At 41.0% G+C, this 23,207-nt stretch overlaps 1 protein-coding gene across 1 annotated transcript in view; it reads left to right on the top strand.

The window, feature by feature from the left end:
* Positions 1-23,207, top strand: part of PCDH15 (protocadherin related 15) — a 1,022,916-nt gene that overhangs the window by 455,695 nt on the left and 544,014 nt on the right. Inside the window, 2 exon segments of the mRNA XM_030204966.1 lie at positions 5,780-5,914; positions 17,413-17,562. Coding sequence (XP_030060826.1) covers positions 5,780-5,914; positions 17,413-17,562 — 285 coding nt within the window.

Genomic DNA, 23,207 nt, shown 5'->3' with positions numbered 1-23,207 from the left:
ACATCATGCAAGGTTCCACATTAGGAGTCACTGACCAATAAAGGGATCTAGGTGTCGTCGTTAATGATACGTAGAAACCTTCTGCTCAGTGTGCTGTGGCGGCAAAGAAAGCAAATAGAATGTTAGGTACTATTAGGAAAGGAATGGAAAATAAAAATGAGGACGTTATAATGCCTTTGTATCGCTCCATGGTGCGACTGCACCTCAAATATTGTGTTCAATTCTGGTCGTCGCATCTCAAAAAAGAAATAGTGGAATTAGAAAAGGTGCAGAGAAGGGCAACAAAAATGATAAAGGAGATAGGATGACTTTCCTATGAGGAAAGGCTAAAGTGATTGGGGCTCTTCAGCTCGGAGAAAAGATGGCTGAGGGGAGATATGATAGAGGTCTATAAAATAATGAGTGGAGTGGAATGGGTAGATGTGAAGCGTCTGTTTACGCTTTCCAAAAATACTAGGACTAGGAGGCATGCAATGAAGCTACAAAGTTGTAAATTTAAAACAAATCGGAAAAAACTTTTCTTCACTAAATGTGTAATTCAACTATGGAATTTGTAGCCAGAAAATGTGGTAAAAGTGGTTAGCTTAGCAGAGTTTTAAAAAAAGGTTTGAATGGCTTCCTAAAGGAAAAGTCCATAGACCATTATTAAATTGGACTTAAGGAAAATATTTCTGGGATAAGCAGCATAAAATATTTTGTACTTTTTTGGGATCTTGCCAGGTATTTGTGACCTGGATTGGCCACTGTTGGAAACAGGATACTGGGCTTGAAGGACCTTCGGCCTGTCCCAGTATGGCAGTACTTATGTACTTATGACACCTTCTCCCTCCTTCACTGCATTGCTTGGATTACCGAGACACTTCTGCTTCTCCGTGTGAGTGGGTTCCTTTTATGCTGCTCCTCTGTGTCTGTGTGGGTTCCAACAGTAGCTTCCAGTCTGTGTGTGTGAGTGGGTTCCAGTGTAGCTTTCAGCTTCTGTGTGTGTGTGGAGGGGGGGGGGGGGGGGTTCCAGCAGTAGCTACCAGCCTCTGTGTGTGAGTGGGTTCCACTTTAGCTTCCAGTTTTTGTGTTTGAGTGGGTTTTGGTATAGATTCCCACTACTGAGTTGACTGGTTTCCAGAGAATCCACTAACTATGTGCATGCACAGCTTTGGGCCGCTTTGCTTTTGCGACTTAGGCACTATCCCTCTTATACCTAGTGTATCCCAGTATATTTACTGTACTTGAGAGTTGTCCAGGCCAGCCCCATGTCTACTAGTCAGTGATTGGTTTTTTGTAGTTCCACTACAAACTAAGGGCTCACACCCCAAAGTACAACTAAATATACTCTATTCATGAAGTCAAGCTATTATATTTGAGCTTTATGTGAATTATTAGTGTGATATTGGGATTTTTCTGTAGCTTCTGATTTACCCCAGCTGACTTCTTTTGGAATTAATAAGAGTTAGGTGCTGACATTTACACCAGGTTTCAGCTGGCATACCTGGTGCCCAAATTTGGGGACAGGGATGGGCTCTATGTGCTATTGCATAAAGAGTACTCAACTTCGAGCATTCTTTATAGAGTAGTGCTCCATGATGATTTTTTTCTGGATCCCAAATTTGGGCACCATCTACTGAATGCGATCCTTAGGCAACAAGTTATAGAATATCACCCAAGTGCTCTTAGATACCTAACTACTATTTCACCCCTGTTTTGATACTTAACTTCTATTTGAGTGCCAAGCCTTAGGTGCCTAATTGGCATCAAATGTTTGGCACACTAAAGGTGCTCATTTTCAAAACACTTATTTTATTTATTTATTTTTGTTACATTTGTACCCCGCACTTTCCCACACATGGCAGGCTCAATGCGGCTTACATGGGGCAATGGAGGGTTAAGTTAGACATACCAAGCTCTATAGGTTACTACAGAACTCATTTTCAAAAGAGAAAAGCATCCAAAAAGTGGCAGAAATCTGCATTTGGATGTGTTTCTCACAAAACATCCAAATTGGAATTTTCAAAACCAGTATTTAGATATTTTCTATGCAGTCCATCAGAAGTGCATTCAAATCACAAAGAGGTGTGCTAAGGGCAGGATCTGGATGTTCCTTGGATGTTTTTCAGCCATAATGGAACAAAACAAAACCGTACTGTACTAAAACTAAGGTGTTTTGAGCTAGGCCTGTTTTTATAACAAATAAGGCACAAAACAGTGCCCTACATGACAAGATGACCACCGGAGGGAATGAGGGATGACCTCTCTTTACTCCCCTAGTGGTCAATAACCCAATCCCACTAAAAATGTAATTTAAAATATTACTTGCCAGTCTCAGATGTTATACTCAGGTCCATTAGGGCAGCATGCAGGTCCCTGGAGAAGTGAGTGGTGGGTAAAGAGCACTGCAGACAGATGGACCCAAGCCCATACCTCCCTCTACCTGTTACACTTGTGGAGGAAACTGTGAGCCCTCCAAAACTCACCAGAAACCAACTGTACCCACATATAGGTGTCCCCACTGCCACTCTGGCATGCAGATTTGAATGCTACACCAAAGTTACTTGGGATAAATCAAACCAACCATTTATACATAAAGCCTCCAATATAGCTTAATTATTTAAATTGTGCTCAGTCCATATCCATTACACCCATAGCGTTCCCAAGGAAAGCATGTGGTAGTGTTTAGATGGAACCATCATAGCACAATTTGTGTTCCACCTCCACAAAGTGTATGCGCACACACCTGCTACTGCTAGTTATAATGCAACTTGCAATTACTGATATTTCAAACCCTTATGACACAGATCACACTGAATCAAATGTACAATCTAAACATATACTCAATAGTTCTTATTATGCCTCAAAACTAATAGCTGCAGACATGTTTTAAATCTCAGTTCTAAGTAATGCTCACTTCTAATACACATACAATTTGCTATGACTACTAAAATTTTCACATACCACAACATCAACATCACTGGTAAAAGAACACATACTCAGTGAACAAAAATATATAAAGAAAAGAAATCACTTCCCTTATGGATGCCGTGCGTCCATTTTGGGTGTCTGACCTTACCGCCTGCCATAGACCTAGCAGTCAAGAACCTGCACGGTAATGACCTACGTGTGTCAGATGCCACTTGGCACACGTCCACTATGCGTGTCTGAAAATAAGATATATTTTCCAGACGCACGCCAAAAATGAAATTACCGCAAGAGGCATGCGGTAGTCGGGTGGTAAGTTCATTTTGGCATACGTTGGGTGCGCATAGAACCTTACGCGGCTTAGTAAAAGGGGCCCAACATGTCTTAATGATAGCCGGCATTAATACCTTCCCCTATTAATGGATGACTTATTAGGGAATTACAATTTTTGTTAATTTTTGATGGAAATTTTAATAAAGCTATGGCTGATTTCCCCAACTCAAAGTCTTAGTTTTATTTAGAGACTACTATTACTAATCATTTCTATAATGCTATACACATTATTAGCTAAGTTCTATATATATGTGTCACCTAAAAAATTGTCACCAAAAAAAATTGCATAATCAGTATTCTATAAGCATCACTTAAAGTTTGGTATGGCTTATAGAATTAACACTTATGCGGAGAGGTCGCGTGTACATTTAGGCACCGCCTTTTTCCCCACTAAAACATGGTGCAAATACCCACACCTAAATTTATGTGCAGGGCACCATTATTCTACAATTACACATGCCTCAATCCCCCCCTCCCCCCCCCCCAAAAAAAAAAACCCAAACGCCAATGACTATCTCATTTCTGTGTCCCCTTTTTTGGGCCACATGTAAATTTTAGGCATGGATCTTGCACCTAACTTTACATGGGTAAGTCCCAATTAAATCTTTTTAGTGCCAATAATTGGCACTAATTGGTTTGTTATACTATTAAACTTCACACACAAATCAGGAACATGCCTACATTTTTTATATCATCAGGGGGTATAAGCAGATACTTTGTCTATCCCTAGTGGGATCACGATCTAAGCTCTTTGCATCTGGGGCAATGGAGGGTTAAGTGACTTGCCCAGGGTCACAGGGAGCTGCAGTGGGAATTGAACTCAGTTCCCCCTAGGATCTCAGTCCACTACACTAAACATTAGGCTACATTAAGGTATCCTATTTTACCACTAACTCATCCTCTTTTGACACAGGTCCAATTTTATTCAATGAGACCTAGTTGCTAGTAACTGGAGTTAACACTAAGAGCCCCTTTTACTACACTGCGCTAGCAATTCCCAGCACGGCAATACCGACAAAGTCCCTTCATTTTGAATGGACTTCATTGGCATTGCCATGTGGGAATTGCTAGCGGGGTTTGATAAAAGAGGCCCTAAGATAATACATCTTAATGGTAGCCCATATTGATAACTTTCCTTCCTTAGTAAGTATAGGGATTGAAGAAAGGTGGGAGCATTTGTTAGGGATTTAAGAATGTGCAAATGGGGGAAAATGGTTTATTTTCAGTTATTTGGCTTTTTTTCAAATTTTCAGTCTTTTTTCTTTTGTTTCACATACATTATTTGTGATAATAAAACTTTGAATGCATGCTAGAATTGTTTAGCATGTGGAAAGCATCCTTATGCTTGTTAATTTGTTAGGTTAGTATGCATTAGGGACCATAGCTATCAATGTGGGCTACCATTAAGACATGTTACAATATTTTAATGTTAACCCCAGTTATTATTAGCTAGGTCTCATTGCATAAAATGGAACCATGTTAAAAATAGCACTTTAGTTGTAAAATAACATTTCTTAACAGTAGTCTATGTTGATAACTCTGCCCCTAAATTAGCTTTATGGGGCCCTTTTAATAAGCCGCATAGATGCCTACACATGCCCAATGTGCATCAATTTGGAGTTACCGCGCAGCTACCACGTGGCCTGGGTGGTAATTTCATTTTTATGTGCGTCCGCTACGCTTGGTGGAAAACTGGGGGTAACCGTCATTTATACGTGTAGACCTTACCACTAAGTCAATGGGTGGTAGTAAGGTCTCAGATCCAAAATGGATGCGCGCCAATTTTTATTTTGCCACACGTCCATTTTTGGCAAAAATGTTAAAAAGACCTTTTTTTACAGGTGCGCTGAAACATTTACTGCTGAACTCTTCACGCAAGTGATCCGTTCCACAATTCAATACAAAGGTCTTTTTTAAGACCATTTATACACTATTCGCCAGTATTTCTTATTCTGGATCATCATTAGCTGTCTACCTTAGTATTTAGACTCCTGATGCAGGCCCTTTGGCCGAAACACAACGGTTGTGTCGAGTCAAATATACGAGTCAAATATACTAATTAATAAAATTTGGTTTTAGCTTTACTGTGATCCAGTCTCCGGGACTCCTGGTTTTGTGCCCACTTTTTTGTTTGTTGTACAGAAGAGGGAAGCAGGGGCAATGGCCTCCTGATGCCAGTTATTCATGCTGTCAAGAACCTGCTGTTTCCTCACTCCCTCCAAAACAGGAAGCTTGTTTTAGAGGGTGGCAGGGATACATCAGGTGATATGAGTGTGGGGGAGTGAAATGTGAATATAGCTCTTTCCCTTCGTCCACCCCCCCCCCCCCCAGTGCTAGATACGAGACCCATTCTTTTGTAAAGAATGCAAAAACATGAAACACCAGCATTCTGTGTGTTTTCAGTCATTGTGCATGTTTTTTCATGTGTGACTTGTCCTCTGTAAAAATAAATAGAATTTAGTACATTGGTGTCAATGTGTTATTTTGAAAAATGTATATGTTAAAAATGTAGTACATTTTTTGTGTTTATTTTTTTAAGACAAAGGACCCTGGGCTCCATCTTTATCTAAATGATTACACTAACATATTCACTGTGACTCTGACTGGTATAACCCGCTACCTCACCTTACTCCGGCCACTGGACAGAGAACTGCAACAGTCCTACATATTCTCGGTAAGCATCAAACTTTTGTCTTATGTTCAGTATGGCTATTCATAAAATAAACAATGGAAGACAAATGGCTAGTGGTCATATCAAATTCTGAAGCCAGAAAAAATGGGCGTTACAGTCCTATTTTAGCAATGAACATGAAATGTTTTGATAAATATATTTGGGACTGAAGCAGAATTTATTTCAAACCACTGGGGTGAGGTATATAATATAATATTATAGTTACTTTGCATGGGTTTAATTGAACCATAAGTATTTCATATCTTGAATCAATCACTTAAAAGAAAATAATTGTGCTGTATTTTATTGTAATTTTGAAATTGTTTATTATTTTAATATACTGCCTCCTGTGAGCATGAGTTGAAGTGGTTTTGGTTGCTCTTTACAGCTAATATACAGCTAATGGACTCACAATCTTAAGTAGTATATTGTACCTGGGCCAATGGAGGGCTAGGTGACTTGCCCAGGGTCACATGGAGCTGCAGAGGGAATTGAACCTGATTCCCCAGGATCTTAACCCACTGCCAACCAATAGGCAGCAGTGGGCATCAAACCCATTCCCCAGGTCTGCAACCTGCTGCACTAACCATTAGGTCACTCCTCCACTCCACCCTGTCATTTAAGCTTTCTGAATTCATATACCTTGATAGTTAAATGTGTAACATAATACTAAACAATTAGCTAACAGAAAAAGGAAAAGTGCCTCCCACCACCAGCTAAGCTTCTAGGAAGGGATCCCCAGAAGCTTAGCCGGTGGTGGGAGGCAGGGCTGGTGGTTGGGAGGTGGGGATAGTGCTGGGCAGACTTATACGGTCTGTGCCCTGAAAAAGACAGGTAGAAATCAAGGTAAGGTATACACAAAAAATGGCACATGTGAGTTTATCTTGTTGGGCAGACTGGGCGGACCGTGCAGGTCTTTTTCTGCCGTCATCTACTATGTTACTATGAGATCCAAAGCAACAAATTCAATGAGTCCCAAGGTGGTAATAAGACACTTCTGTTTATTTAGATTATAAACAATGACAAGGTCAGTATTTGCAGTTGAAGAAGCAGGACTTGACACAGCCCTGCTTTAGCAGAGTTGCCTGCATCAGGAGTCCAATGCACTGTAAAGCTGTATATCACAAATCAAACATTGATGATAATGAGTGCAGTAATGAATGCATGGAGGGCTGCTGTGCACTGCATGGAGGCAGCTTGTTCTGCACCCATGAGGATCTTGCTCTCCTTCTCCGTCCCTCCAAACAATTAGCTGAAACACTATTTTGAGGAAATTTAACACAAATTGAAAGCTGTATGAGGAAATTAAAAGCCCATTGTATTTGCAGACGTGCCAATACTTTGTACCCAAGGGCCTGCATGTATATGTTGGAAGGGAATTCCCTCTCAGGATTTCCTTTTGAAAATCCAGTTGATTCGAGCACATCAGATACAATGAATACCTATAAATGTCCCTCAGAAAATCTATGTGGAGATTCAAAATAAAGCTGCTTGTAGACTTATCCTCTCCTAGCCTCTCCCCATCCAGTTTTGGGCTTGGGGGAAAATACTGGTACTGTTGGGGAGTGGGAAGATGTGATGTGCTGAGAAGCAGTTCACTGCCAGCTAGAGCTCAAGAAAACATATAAAAGCTCTGAAAGGAAGTGAGCTTATTGTGATACTGGGAGATGTAGACTAGAAGGGTTCTAAATGGCAAGCTCATATTGGAGAAAGACAGTTAGGGAGATTTAGAGGCCCTTTTACCAAGCAACAGTAGGGCTACTGCGGGCTTGGTGCATGGTGATGTAGCCCTACCATGTGGCATTTGCAGTGCCAAAAATTATTTTACATTTTTTACTACTGGGTTAGTATGGGAGCCTTTACCGCCTCCTAAATAGAAGGCAATAAGGGTTCCTCCCAGAAATGACTGTGCGGCAAGTGTTACCGCACCATTTCTATTTTTTTTAGTCCTTTTACTGGCGGCAGTAAAAGGAGGCCTCAGCACACAGCAAACCCACACACCGATGCCACCACAGGGGTTCTTTTACTGTGACTTGGTAAAAAGACCCTTAGTGAGGAAGCAGCTGGAGTGCAAAAACAGTTGAAGACAGTTAAACACCTTGAACTAATATGTAATCTGCTGGAATTAGAAACAAGTCAGACTGTTTGCATGAAAAGCAAGAAGGTGGGCAGTAGGATGGACAAATGAAACAGAAAAGTAGATGCAAATTGACTTAGTTGTCAGACTAACTTGATGGAAAGTTCAATGGAAAGACAACTTCTATAGATTTTGTTAAGAAATTAAGAAACTCTCATGAGCTGATACTCAGTCACCACAGTTGTTGTATTTTTAAATACTGTCTGGTGCATTAAAAAAAAATACAGATATTCAACACCAGTATCCAGCTTGTGGCTGGTGCTGAATATCCAAATGGAGGTCCAGAAAACCGAAACTGAGAGCAATGAATAAAAATGATTTACTTAGTATTTGTTTTCCCAGAGGCACAAAGTGGGGAAAAAGGCTCTGGTAAAATAAGGCCCTTAAAGTCACATTACTTTGCACAAGTATATCAGTAAGATCACATTACAACCCACAAACTATAAAACATAATTCTATCACATTCAGACCTCTTTGACATCTTACAATTTATTTTACAAACATTATCTAATAATTTATGCTGACAGTCAATTAAAGATGTGCTGATCCATGTTTCATGATTAAAAATAAGTAGAAAATAGCAATTCAATTTATTACAAAACATGAGATACTTTAATCTACAAATCCTGCTGCACTTTTCAGTTTATGCATGCTTCCTTCAGCAGTCAAAATGCTTGAAACTGTTCAGAACAACAAATATCTTTTCTTTTTGTTCTGCCCTTCCAGCATAGTTTTGTGACTATTTCCTCAAGCAGAAATTCTTTTTTAAGCTGACACATGCATACTAAATAGTTTAAAATAATTGTTTTTCCTATCAAAGAAAGATGATGATAATTGCATTTTGCATAGACAGGAACTATTATTTTAGTATGAAAGGACTGTTGAATGGGAACAACAAAGAATTGATAAAAACAAGAATATGAAGAGACAAATATTATTCTACAATGCTAGAGGAATGTTTTGTGTAGAAATATCAATGTATAAAAGTTTTTGCATTATGTAAAACTGCAAAAGAACAGAAAAAAAATCATAGTTAATGATGGCAAAATAGCAATGTTGTGCAATCAAGAAATTCAATGTACTAAGCTGTACTGAACTTCTTTTTAGCTTGTGCTATTTTGCTATCAGTCATTATCCCCTGGATTCTACAAATGGTGCACGCATTTGGATGCCTAGATTTGCATGTGGTCCTGAGATCTGTAAGCAAATTAATTAATGAGCCATTACTAACTGGCTGCTAACAATTATTGTAAATTGGCACTAATTTGGATTTGCACATGGATCTGGCTGTGCATGATTCTGTATCAATCTATGCCTGGCATGGTCATGAGAGGGCCATGGGTGGGTCAGGGGCGTTCTAATGAATTGCATGCAGTGTTATAGAACTGGGGGGATATGCGCCCTAATTGTGCACCAGAATTTATACTAGGTTTCAGCTGGCATAAGTCCTTGCATCCAAAGTTGGGCACAAGAATCCTCACTAGGTGCTATTATATAAAGGGCACTGATTTTTCCTGACATCTACTTTTTGGTGCTATTTACTGAATCTGGCCCTATATAAAAATTAGCTCAATAGCAAAATAACTCATGCAGCCTTTCTATGGTCTTTATTGTAACTAAGGCAATGGTGACCTATATGTGCCCTTACATTCAATGACATGAAACACACAATTAACACATATAGACACAACATTCTATTTATGGCTGCAGCTTTATTTAAGCTCTGACCAAAGAATGCAACCTACGTACCCATTCCTAAATAGGGGCAAATAAGATGTTTCTGGATTAATAGTTGCTCCACGGCTGATGGATCTGACCCTGCAGCCACTCCAGCCAGCTCTTCATATTGGGCTGAGGATCTCTGTTCTATCTTTAGGCTGGATCCTAGGCAGTAACTGTGTCCATGGGAAATGTCTGATTTACAAAGCACTGCTTTTTAAAACATCCCCATAGACCTGCCACTAACTGCAACAACTGACACCCATAATAGAAAAGATTAATTGAATGAAATACTACTACTACTACTACTACTTATCACTTCTATAGTGCTACAAGGCATACACAGCGCTGTACACCATACACAAAAGACAGTCCCTGCTCAAAGAACTTACAATCTAAGTAAGACAGGTAAACAGAACAATTAAGAGGTAAGGGAAATAAAGAGGTGGGGTACAGGGCAAGTAAATAGTGGTTAGGAGTCTAGAAATAGGCATTTTCCACATAGTTTTAAACTGAAACCTTTTCTAGAGGTAGGAACTCCTTTGTTCTAAACGGCAGTTATTTTTCTTTTCCTTGGCTGCTGGCTGCTGGAGAGTTAGCTCATCCAGTGACGTAGTTTTAAACGGAAACCTTTTCTAGAAGTAGGAACTCCTTTGTTCTAAACGGCAGTTATTTTTCTTTTCCTTGGCTGCTGGAGAGTTAGCTCATCCAGTGACCTAGTTTTAAACTGAAACCTTTTCTAGCGGTAGGAACTCCTTTGTTCTAAACGACAGTTATTTTTCTTTTCCTTGGCTGCTGGAGAGTTAGCTCATACAGTGACCTAGTTTTAAACTGAAACCTTTTCTAGAGGTAGGAACTCCTTTGTTCTAAACGGCAGTTATTTTTCTTTTCCTTGGCTGCTGGAGAGTTATCTCATCCAGTGACCTCAATTAAGTGATAATTAAGGTGTGGGGGAAGTAGAATACTTGCATAGGTTGCTCAAAAGAGGCCCCTTAGATTCAAAAGTATATAGTGAGGGAAGGTCCCACTGAACTTTCTTTCTGAGAAGTTCTGAGAGAAGAGGACATTTCTCTGGTAAGTGAACACTACTTTGCTTGTGCTTTGGGAACTTAAAGATTGGGGTTTAAAGGAGGAATTGTAGGTTAGTGTTAGGCAAATTTAAAAAGCAAATTTCAACAGCTAACAGAAAACAGCTAATCTCCATAGTCTTTTCCACTTAGTTTTAAAAGCCTTGTACCACAGCATTAACAGATAGAATCTAACAGCCACTGCAGGATCTAATTTAGTATTCCCACCCACCCCTAGGACAACTCCTCATTTATAGTCAGTTATTGTAATTAGGGTAACAAGCAAGGAGTGCTCTTATAGAGTTTTAAATACATTTCATTACCATCTAAGAAGGAAATACTAAAATCATACAATACACTATATAAAGTAAAAGACACTTTTATATTAAGTTAATATCCTTAATACTGTAGCAAGTTTTTAAATATTGGAAACCTCAAAAACACTAAGATGGAGTCAGCAGTCCAGCAGTGAGAGGGGTGCTATCCAGTCTTTTGCATTGAGTGTCACATGTATGATTATCTCCAAGTTAGTGAGATGTCATATGTTTGCGCCCGATGCAAAGAGCTCCTAGCTCTTAGAGAACGTGTCCGTTCTCTTGAGGCTAGAGTAGCAGACTTGGTGGAGCTGAGGGAGACAGAGAGGTACATAGAGGAGACCTACAGGGATGTTGTAGAGAGGTCCCACCTCCAGTCTAGTAGCCCTTGTGCTACCTTGGAGGAGGGAGGTCTCCTAGAAGGAGAGCATCACCCTGGTGAAGTAGGAAGTACTCCTTTAGCCAGGACCTGCCCACCAGGGGATGTACTATCCTCTCGCACTGAGGATATGTCTCCAAGTGCTGCCCGGGAGGGAAAGGTTAGGACAGCTGTTGTAGTTGGTGATTCGATCATTAGGCATATAGATAGCTGGGTGGCTGGTGGACGTGAGGATCGCCTGATGACTTGCCTGCCTGGTGCGAAGGTGGCGGACCTCACGCGTCACCTAGATAGGATTTTAGATAGTGCTGGGGAGGAGTCCGCTGTCTTGGTACATGTGGGTACCAATGACATAGGAAAATGTGGGAGAGAGGTTCTGGAAGCCAAATTTAGGCTCTTAGGTAGAAAGCTCAAATCCAGATCCTCTAGGGTAGCATTTTCTGAAATGCTACCTGTTCCACGTGCAGGGCCCAAGAGACAGGCAGAGCTCCAGAGTCTCAATGCGTGGATGAGACGATGGTGCAGGGAGGAGGGTTTTAGATTTGTTAGGAACTGGGCAACATTCTGGGGAAGGGGGAGCCTATTCCGAAAGGATGGGCTCCACCTTAACCAGGGTGGGACCAGGCTGCTGGCGTCGGCATTTAAAAAGGAGATAGAGCAGCTTTTAAACTAGAAATAGGGGGAAGGCCGACAGTTGCTCAAAAGCGCATGGTTCGGGAAAAGGTATCTTGCAAAGATACCTCACAAACAGGGAAGATAGGGTTTCTGGATAGTGAGGTTGCACAACAGACCGTGGTAGGCCAGGTGCCCTTAAATACAACTAAAGATCAGACAAAAGATGTCAAATCAATAGTGTCAGGTACTAAGCATCATGCAAATAAGAACAACAAACATACTCTGAAATGTCTATATGCAAATGCTAGGAGTCTAAGAAATAAGATGGGAGAGTTGGAATATATTGCACTAAATGAAAAATTGGATATAATAGGCATTACTGAGACCTGGTGGAAGGATGATAACCAGTGGGACACTGTCATACCGGGGTACAAAGTATATCGTAATGATAGGGTAGACCAGACTGGTGGAGGGATAGCATTGTATATTAAAGAGAGCCTTGACTCAGATAGATTACAAATTCAGCAGGACACAAATCACACCTTTGAATCACTGTGGGTTGAAATTCCATGTATAAAAGGGAAAAAAATGGTGATAGGAGTGTACTACCGTCCATCTCGCCAGGATGAGCAGGTAGACACAAAAATGATAAAAGAAATCAGAGACGCGAACAAAATGGGCAATGTGATAATAATGGGTGACTTCAATTATCCAAATATAGACTGGGTAAATGTAACATCGGGACACGCTACAGAGATACAATTCCTTGATGAAATCAAGGACAGCTTTATGGAGCAACTGGTGCAGGAGCCGACGAGAGAAGGAAAAATTCTAGACTTGGACCTTAGTGGAGCGCATGATCTGGTGAGGGACGTTATGGTACTGGGGCCGCTTGATAACAGTGACCATAATATGATCAGTTTTGACATCAACCTTGAAGTAACTGTACACAGAAAGTCAAATACGTTAGCGTTTAACTTTAAAAAAGGAGACTATGATAAAATGAGAAGAACGGTAAAAAAAAAACTTAGAGGGGCAACTGAGAGAGTAAAAACTGTACAACAGGCGTGGACGCTGTTCAAAAATACCATCCTGGAGGCCCAGGCCATACATATTCCGCGAATTAGAAAAGAAAGACGGAAGTCCAAAAGACACCCGGCCTGGTTGAAAAGTGAGGTGAAGGAAGCTATTAGGGCTAAAAGAAACGCCTTCAGAAAATGGAAGAAGGAACCGTCTGAAAATAACAAGAAACAGCATAAGGAGTGTCAAAGCAAATGCAAGGCGCAGATTAAGAAGGCCAAGAGGGAGTATGAAAAAAAGATAGCATTAGAGGCAAAAAAACATAGTAAAAATTTTTTTCGGTATATTAAAAGCAGGAAGCCGGCAAAAGAATCGGTTGGGCCGCTGGATGACCGAGGGGTAAAAGGGGCGATCAAGGAAGACAAAGACGTAGCGGAGAGACTGAATGAATTCTTTGCTTCGGTCTTCACCAAGGAAGATTTGGGTGGGATACCGGTGTCGGAAATGGTATTTCAAGCGGATGAGTCGGAAAAACTTACTGACTTCACGGTAAACCTGGAGGACGTAATGGGGCAGTTCGGCAAACTGAAGAGTAGCAAATCTCCTGGACCGGATGGTATTCATCCTAGAGTACTGATAGAACTGAAAAACGAGCTTGCGGAGCTACTGCTAGTGATATGCAACTTATCCTTAAAATCGAGCATGGTACCGGAAGATTGGAGGGTGGCCAATGTAACGCCCATTTTTAAAAAAGGCTCCAGGGGAGATCCGGGAAATTATAGACCGGTGAGTCTGACGTCGGTGCCGGGGAAAATGGTAGAGGCTATTATCAAAAACAAAATTACAGAGCACATCCGAGGACATGGATTACTGAGACCAAGTCAGCATGGCTTTTGTGTGGGGAAATCTTGCCTGACCAATTTACTTCAATTCTTTGAAGGAGTGAGCAAACATGTGGACAAAGGGGAGTCGGTTGATATTGTGTATCTGGATTTTCAAAAGGCGTTTGACAAGGTACCTCATGAAAGGCTACAGAGGAAATTGGAGGGTCATGGGATAGGAGGAAATGTCCTATTGTGGATTAAAAACTGGTTGAAGGATAGGAAACAGAGAGTGGGGTTAAATGGGCAGTATTCACAATGGAGAAGGGTAGTTAGTGGGGTTCCTCAGGGGTCCGTGCTAGGACCGCTGCTTTTTAATATATTTATAAATGATTTAGAGATGGGAGTAACTAGCGAGGTAATTAAATTTGCTGATGACACAAAGTTATTCAAAGTCGTTAAATCGCGACAGGATTGTGAAAAATTACAAGAGGACCTTACGAGACTGGGAGACTGGGCGGCTAAATGGCAGATGATGTTTAATGTGAGCAAGTGCAAGGTGATGCATGTGGGAAAAAAGAACCCGAATTATAGCTACGTCATGCAAGGTTCCACGTTAGGAGTTACGGCCCAAGAAAGGAATCTGGGTGTCGTCGTCGATAACACACTGAAACCTTCTGCTCAGTGTGCTGCTGCGGCTAAGAAAGCGAATAGAATGTTGGGTATTATCAGAAAAGGTATGGAAAACAGGTGTGAGGATGTTATAATGCCGTTGTATCGCTCCATGGTGCGACCGCACCTTGAGTATTGTGTTCAATTCTGGTCGCCGCATCTCAAGAAAGATATAGTAGAATTTGAAAAGGTGCAGCGAAGGGCGACTAAAATGATAGCGGGGATGGGACGACTTCCCTATGAAGAAAGACTAAGGAGGCTAGGGCTATACAGCTTGGAGAAGAGACGGCTGAGGGGAGACATGATAGAGGTATATAAAATAATGAGTGGAGTGGAACAGGTGGATGTGAAGCGTCTGTTCACGCTTTCCAAAAATACTAGGACTAGGGGGCATGTGATGAAACTACAGTGTAGTAAATTTAAAACAAATCGGAGAAAATTTTTCTTCACCCAACGTGTAATTAAACTCTGGAATTCGTTGCCGGAGAAAGTGGTGAAGGCGGTTAGCTTAGCAGAGTTTAAAAAGGGGTTAGACGGTTTCCTAAAGGACAAGTCCATAAACCGCTACTAAACGGACTTGGAAAACTCCAAAATTCCAGGAATAACATGTATAGAATGTTTGTTCGTTTGGGAAGCTTGCCAGGTGCCCTTGGCCTGGATTGGCCGCTGTCGTGGACAGGATGCTGGGCTCGATGGACCCTTGGTCCTTTCCCAGTATGGCATTACTTATGTACTTATGTACTTATGTAAAAGCAGCGTCAAAGATGTGGGCTTTTAGCCTGGACTTGAAAACAGCCAAAGACAGGGCTAGACGTACAGGCTCTGGAAGTCAATTCCAGGCGTGAGGTGCAGTGAGATAAAAGGAACAGAGTCTGGAATTAGCAGTAGAGGAGAAGGGGACAGACTGGAGAGATTTATCTACAGAGCGGAGTAGACGAAGGGGGGCGTAGGGAGAGAGAAGAGTGGAGAGGTACTGGGGAGCAGCAGAATGAATGCACTTATAGGTCAGCAAGAGAAGTTTGAATTGAATGCGGAAACGGATAGGGAGCCAGTGAAGTGACTTGAGGAGAGGGCTAATGTGAGCATAGCGACTTTGGCGGAAAATGAGTTGCGCAACAGAGCTTTGGACTGATTGAAGAGGAGAGAGATGGCTAAGTGGGAGGCCGGTGAGAAGCAGGTTGCAATAATCTAGGCGAGAGGTGACAAGAGTGTGGATAAGGGTTCTGGTAGAGTACTCAGAGATGAAGGAACGGATTTTGCTGATGTTAAAGAGAAATAAATGACAGGTTTTGGCAATCTGCTGAATGTATGCAGAGAAGGAGAGAGAAGAGTCGAAGATGACCCCAAGGGTACAAGCTGATGAGACAGGGAGAATGAGAGTGCCATCCACAGAAACAGAGAAAGAGGGAGGAGAGGTGGGTTTAGGGGAAAAGATGAGAAGCTCGGTTTTGGCCATGTTAAGTTTCAGATGACGTTGGGACATCCAGGCAGCGATATCAGATAGGCAGGCTGATACTCTGGTCTGGATGCTGGTTGAGATATCAGGGGTAGAAAGGTAGATCTGGGAGTCGTCAGCATAGAGATGGTATTGAAAGCCATGGGATGATATCAGAGAACCAAGGGAAGAAGTGTAGATGTAGAACAGGAGAGGATCGAGAACAGAACCTTGATACATTCTATAATGAGACCCATGCCAACTACTCTTTGCATGCTAAGAATTACCAACCTTTCAAAGGAGGGGGTGGGGTTCTTAAGAAATATATAAAACCCCAGTGTAAGTCAGTTAATCCTATCTGGCATTCCTGCCTCCTCTCCATGATGAGCAGCACTGGGTGAAGGCCACTTAATTAAGAAGACCTACCCAATGTGTAGGTCACTGTCCATGTTAAGCATGCCAGACTTGCCCCCTCCCCTCCCCCATACATATCTCATCCAAATCTCATAAGTAAAGACCATGTATTTTCATATGACCAAGCATCCATCCCTAAGTCCTCACTCCTGCTTTCTTTCACAAGATAGATCTCCCCTGTTCTCTTCTTCAGTAACATCCTATTTGGGCCAGTTACTGTATGAATGCCCCAATTGCAAGCAGTACTTATGCAAGCAATGCAGTGGCACATATTATCTGGAGCAGCAATGACCTGTCCTATGATCTCATATTCTGCAGCTGGTCACAGACAATTAACACATGGAGGTACTTGATTTGGTTGGAAATTACTTATTTATGGCTTTTACTAATTTCTGTTTTTGTTTAGTGCACTAGCCTCAAAGTTTGGAATGATTGTGGTTTGTGATGTCTTTTACTGGAACCAAAAGAGATTTTATTATTGTATATAGGTCTCTTTATCAAATGTGAAATTGGAAGACATGGCCATTGTGATCTTGAATGTTACTGTACTGCAGCTTACTTTTCCTTGTACAATGAAAGTTATCACAACCTAAATATTCAGTTTTTCTCCAGGACCAAATACATTCTCTGCAGCACATTGCAAGTACAGTTCGTCAACCTTGATTACCTACAGATATTTATTTTATGATTTTATATTTAATGTAGCTTTATTGAATTCGAGAAGAAACATGTTTGTAATTGTCCAACTGTATGCCCATTCTAAAAAGCTTCTGTCTAAAATGCAAATATATTTCTGGTTAGTTTTGCCAAAACAGAAAAACAAAAAGAATTATATTTGAATGTTGCATTCTTTCTGTGGTGTATGTCTTCTGATTCAATAAAGAATATCTTTTCCCATTTTATGTTAGATGATTGCTTCTGATGGTGTTCAGGAGAGTGCTCCAGTCACAATCAATATTCTGGTGACCGATGCAAATGATAATTCACCAACATTCTCCAATATCTCTTACAATGTTGATGTTTACACAGACATGAGACCTGGAGAAAGCATTCTTCGGGTAAGTTGATTCTTATCCCTTTTTCCTTTACTTTTTATTTCTTTTATCGATAGTGTTTTAATCACTTCAATAAAGCAATTGAAAGAAATAATCCCCCCAAAATAATAACATTATGGAAATATCAAACATACAAAATATGTCCACAAAATTAAGGAAAGTAAGATTCAAGAATAAAAAGATATAAAAGAAAAAGAAAACGCTATTGTAGCATTGTCAAAACAATGTATCTACCTCACAGTGGACATAGAGCTAAAGGCGCTCATTTTCAAAGCACCTAGACTTACAAAGTTACATAGGGGTCCTTTTACTAAGGTGCGCTAAAAAATGGCCTACGGTAGTGTAGGCTCGGGTTTCAGGCTCGCAGATCCATTTTTCAGCGTACCTGTAAAAAAGACCTTTTAAAATTTTTGCTGAAAATTGATGTGTGGTAAAATAAAAATTGGAGCACGTCCATTTTGGGTCTGAGACCTCACCGCCAACCATTGACCTAGCGGTAAGGTCTCACGTGTTAACCGGGCGGTAATGGTCTACACGTGTCAAATGCCACTTGACGCGTGTAGCTGGCGCGCGTCACAAAATAAAATGAAATGACCACAAGAGCCATGCGGTAGCCGGGCGGTAACTCCAAACTGGTGTGCATTGGGCACACATAGGCACTTACGTGGCTTAGTAAAAGGGCCCCTTAGTAACCTATGCAACTTTGTACAGCGCCCCCTTCATGGTGTTCCCGGATCCAGGACCCAACCTAACTGGAGCCTCCCGAGAACAGTTTCTGTCGATCCCTTACTCACTTGACGTTCAGTGCCTCCACCTGGAGAAAAAAAGTGTTAGTGGCTGGGATTACCCTGTTCTTCCAAAAAGACTGCTTTGAAAAGGGCTGACTAATAAATTTAACAGGTTTTATTGAACATGTATATAGGCCTCTATATACACCTCTGATGCACTTAACAGTCTTGTTGTTTAGTCCAGTATAACTTATGCACTTGAACTAGTAGTCTTTAGCTCAGATTTTCAGAACCAGTAACTTGTAGTCTTTTACACACTTTTAAACTCCTTCATCTTGATTGCCAAGTTAGTTGTTCTAAGCCCTTCCCAGTTCCTTAGTTAAGTCTGTGTGTGGGTGTGATTGTGTTGCCTAGGTCCCTCCTCTCCTTTCCTTATATGTCCACCCTCCACCAGTCCCCTCAGATATTACTCCTCTGCTGGAGACTTATTCAGCTTCCAGACTGGCTAGGCCTCTCTCTGCTATGGCTTCCTGGAAGCTTTCCCTGGGCTCTGAGAACTGGCTGTCCTCCCAAGAGCTGTTCTCTTCCACTGGGCTTCTAGTGCTAGCTACACCTATCCTTCTCTCTCACTGGGTCTGTAGCGCTGATCACACCCTGGAGACCTTGTCCCTCACTGGTCCTCTCTTCTAGAGGAGCCTCTGGGGTTTACTGTAAACGCCCCCCTTAAACCCCCAGGGGAGGCCACTTTTAAGCCACTCTGTGGAAACCACTACTTAAACCCTTTTTTTTAACCAAATTTTACCCCTCCAGTAAATGTAAAGAAGTTCTCCAGAACCCATAACTACAAAATACATTAAAATCCAATTAACCCCTTCATTTCCATAAACCTATGTCTCAAAACCCACAAATAGAAAAAAAAAAAAAAAACTAAACAATGTTTTCGGCCACCAGACCCCTTACCTGAATCCTAGGAGTCCCCTAACCTGGTGACCACCATCAGATCTGGTACCGAAGGTTCGCCTTTAAAATAGGGTTCAAAACAAAAACCCCAGGAAACCGCGAAAATCTCTGGAACTCTGGCTGGGCAGCTCAATAATCAAGCCCCCGGCTTGGGTGATGCCTAACCGGAGCTCCAGAGACTGACTGAGCATGTGCAAACTCTGCACATGCTCCATCTGTCCCCTCTACCAGCAGGCTAGGCCTAAAGCCGGCCATTTTGCTGCCTGGTCCCTGCCTGACTCCCTTCACTCGCTGGATGCGTTTTGACGCTGCTGCTGGCACAGGAGCCCTCTGGATGCCCCTGGCCACCAATGCCCACCTGGATTTGGTCCAAAATGGACCCGAAGATGCCCGGACAGTCCAGGCAACACTGGAACGCCCCTGGACTGGCTGGAATGTCCCCGGACCACCCAAACAGCAGCCCTGCCTCCTGAAGCAACCACTGGCCACCACAGATATTCTGATGGCAAGTACTGGCCACAACAGCCACTGGGAACTTCTTGGCAGCCCTGAAGACCACCTCCCCAGGTAAAACAATATATATATATATATATTTTTTAATTCTTCCTATCCATATATTACATTACCCCTACTAGGGTTCAGGCTTACCAGCCCTTAACAGGGCTCTGCAACCATCAGTACTAGTGTTGCCTACTAGGGAACATCAGTACTAGTGTTGCCTACAGAGGGAACTGCCTCTGTATTTCTCAGGCCTAGGCACTGATAGTGCTCTCCCAGGCTATTTTATTTTGCCTCTACTTTATCTTCATTATTTTTGAGTTAAAGTCTACTGAATAGACATAATGGGGAAAATTCTATATATGGCACCTAAAAAATTGACGCTGAAATCAGTGCCGACTAAGCATATTCTATAATCGGCGCCTAGATTTAGGCGCTAGATTTAGGCACCGATTATAGAATATGAGTAGTTGATATTTCAGCGCCTAAATCTATGTGCTTTCATTTACACTGATGACAACGTTGCGTAAATCTCAGCCATATTCTATAACTAGGCACATAAATTTCAGAATGCCCATGAAACACCCATTTCCCCACCTATAACCATGCCCCTTTTTGCCAGCACGTTAGAAGTTTGGTGCACATCTTTACAGAATATGCTTAGGGCCCTGTTTACTAAGGTGTGCTAGCATTTTTAGCACGTGCACAAATTTAGCGCGCGCTAACTGTGTAGGTGTTCAGTTATGCACATTGTTATAGAATCCGTGCCAATTTCGGTACAGATTTCCAGGTGCGCTATATAGAACAGAGGAATGGGTGAACTTCTACAACTGAGTACCTCTATTTAAGCACCCTAAGACCATGTGGTGAAAGCCTATTGTCTAATAGAATCTGGGTGTTCAGGTTCCATTATAAAGTACAAGTTAGCTCTTGATTTAACAACTGCAGTGCTTTGCAAATCATCTGAAAATTATAATTGGTACATAATGGTGGTTATTTTAGAAACATTGCCATATGTACCTAGCAGCATAAATATGTATAGATTGCATACATATGTAACTGGTGATTTCAGAAAGCTACTATGAACATGTAGAGATCCACACCATGTACAGATTTGAAGGGGGTATGGCAGGAATGTGGTTTGTGCATGGCGTAGGCAGGAGAAAAATCTAGAAGTGTATTTCCACCATTGAATTTTATAACAGCTCAGAGGCATGCACGGGTTTTTTTTTTTTAAATTGTTTGTTTATGACAGGGCTTTATACAGTGAAGAATATTAATTAAAATAAGTTTTTTAAAACACCACTTTCATGTCCTCAGCAAACTGTGATTGATTTTACCATTTGTCCATTCACATCCAAAATGAAACATGAAACTTACATGAAAAATGTCTTTAAATCACATGTGTAGTGAATCCAGTCCACTTTAAGAATTAGACAACAAAATGTATACTTATCTGTTACAGTGCTGTGCAGATCACAAACCTCTGAATAGCCCTTCTCAATCAAGTGAAAAATACTAAAGTCATTGATGTTGCCACATAGTAGAAAATGGCTGGAAACTGCTGTCAACTGAGCTGTTAAAGTAGAGCCATTCTAAAATGAATACCATTGATTCAGTTTGGGTAAGTATGTAACTGTGGATGAGTACTGTTAATTTTGAGTTCTAATTTTTGATACTTTTTTCATATAACTTTTACACAATTGGATGTTTCCAAAACAGATACAGCAGGCCAATATTTCTTTAGCCTTTGATGGTGCGTATTCACAATTGTAAGTCTTGAAACACTTTTACCCCCTTGATGGTGGGTATTGGGCTATTCAGAGGTTTGTGATCTATACAGCACTGTAACAGATAAGTACAGGTATTGTTTAATAATTAAAGTGGACTGGATTAACACATATGTTTTAAAAGACACCTTTCAGGATTTACTTTGAATATTAAGCTTTGTGTTTCATTTTAGACAAGGAAAGTGGTTTTGCTGAGGGCAGGAGTTTCATTTGATTGTGGCATGAGCACAGATATTTGTTATGGAGGGAAAATGATTGAAATTATGCATAGAGGTCCAGACTAGATGGGGAATATGGTTCTTTCTGATACCCTTTTCTATCAACATTTGCTTTGGCTTTAGTTTATTGGTTGAAATCATACTGACTGATGCTAATTTACCCCCACGTTTATATCTTTTGATTTTAATGCTAGCATATTGTTAGCATATTTCTTATTTTAAAAATCATATACTGTAAAACTCATTACAAAATATATTCATAATAGCAAAATACACACAAAAAAAACACTTCAAATTATAGCCAAATTACTAAAAGTAAAATAAATTGAAAGATGTCCTTGAACTTCTTGAGAAATGTCCTGAAATCCTTCTCACCTCTAATTTCTACTAGCAGCAAATTGTATAGCTCCAGGCATGCTACTGATAAAGTCATGGAGTGAGTTGCAAACAACCTAGCTACATTCAAAGATGGCACAGTCAGTATATACACAGGCTGAGAACATATATAGGAGCAATTCCATAACTGGGTGCCACAATTTAGGTGCCCACTGAGGAGGAGATTCTAGATATGGTGCCTAAATAGCGCAGAAAACAGTGCTGACTAAGCATATTCTATAATCAGAGCCTAGATTTAAGCGAAGCATATAGAATATGCTTAGTTGATATTACAGCATATCTAGGTTTAAAAGAGGTTTGGACAAGTTCCTGGAGGAGACATCCATAGTCTGTTACTGAGACAGAAATGGGGAAGCAACTGCTTGCCCTGGGATTTGTAGCATGGGATGTTGCCATGATTGGGGTTTTTGCCAAGTACTTGTGACCTGGCTTTGCCACTGTTGGAAACAGGATACTGGGCTAGATGGACCATTGCTCTGACCCAGTATGGCTATTCTATGTTCTTATGTAAGTCTATGTAATGTTTGCCAAAAATTTCTTCTTAACAGAAGCCTGGGCCTGACTTAGGGTACAATAATAAGGGCACTACTATGGACATAATATTTTTACAACAGAACTCTTTGATTTCTAAGATGGAGTGATGAATAGAGCCACTATGAGGCATATTTTCAAAGCACTTAGCCTTCCAAAGTTCCATAGGTTTCTATGGAACTTTGGAAGGCTAAGTGCTTTGAAAATATGCCTCAAAATTTCATATAGTATAACTCAGGGCACCAAATACCTAATCCTGGCACTGATTGTAGTGTCCTTTTAGTGGTAGAAACTTTGGGGCCCTCTTGTTAAGCTGAGCTAGCAGATGGGCTTAGCGTGACGTAACGTGGGAATTTCCCACATATTAAACCCATTTCTTGCATATCTATAAAATTGTCATTAGTAAAACAAATTGAAAAAAGGCTATGTTACTAATAGCACTAATGTTACCGTTTGCACATTGCCATTTAAAAAATTACCATGGGAGCAGTTATCGCCATTAATCTTACGGTAGCCATTTAGGATGC

The sequence above is a fragment of the Microcaecilia unicolor genome, chromosome 5 (genome assembly GCF_901765095.1).
Source record: "Microcaecilia unicolor chromosome 5, aMicUni1.1, whole genome shotgun sequence".
NCBI classification, from domain to species: Eukaryota; Metazoa; Chordata; class Amphibia; order Gymnophiona; family Siphonopidae; genus Microcaecilia; species Microcaecilia unicolor.
The sequence above is the reverse complement of the archived record's forward strand: the minus strand, read 5'-3'. Positions and strand labels throughout refer to the sequence as shown.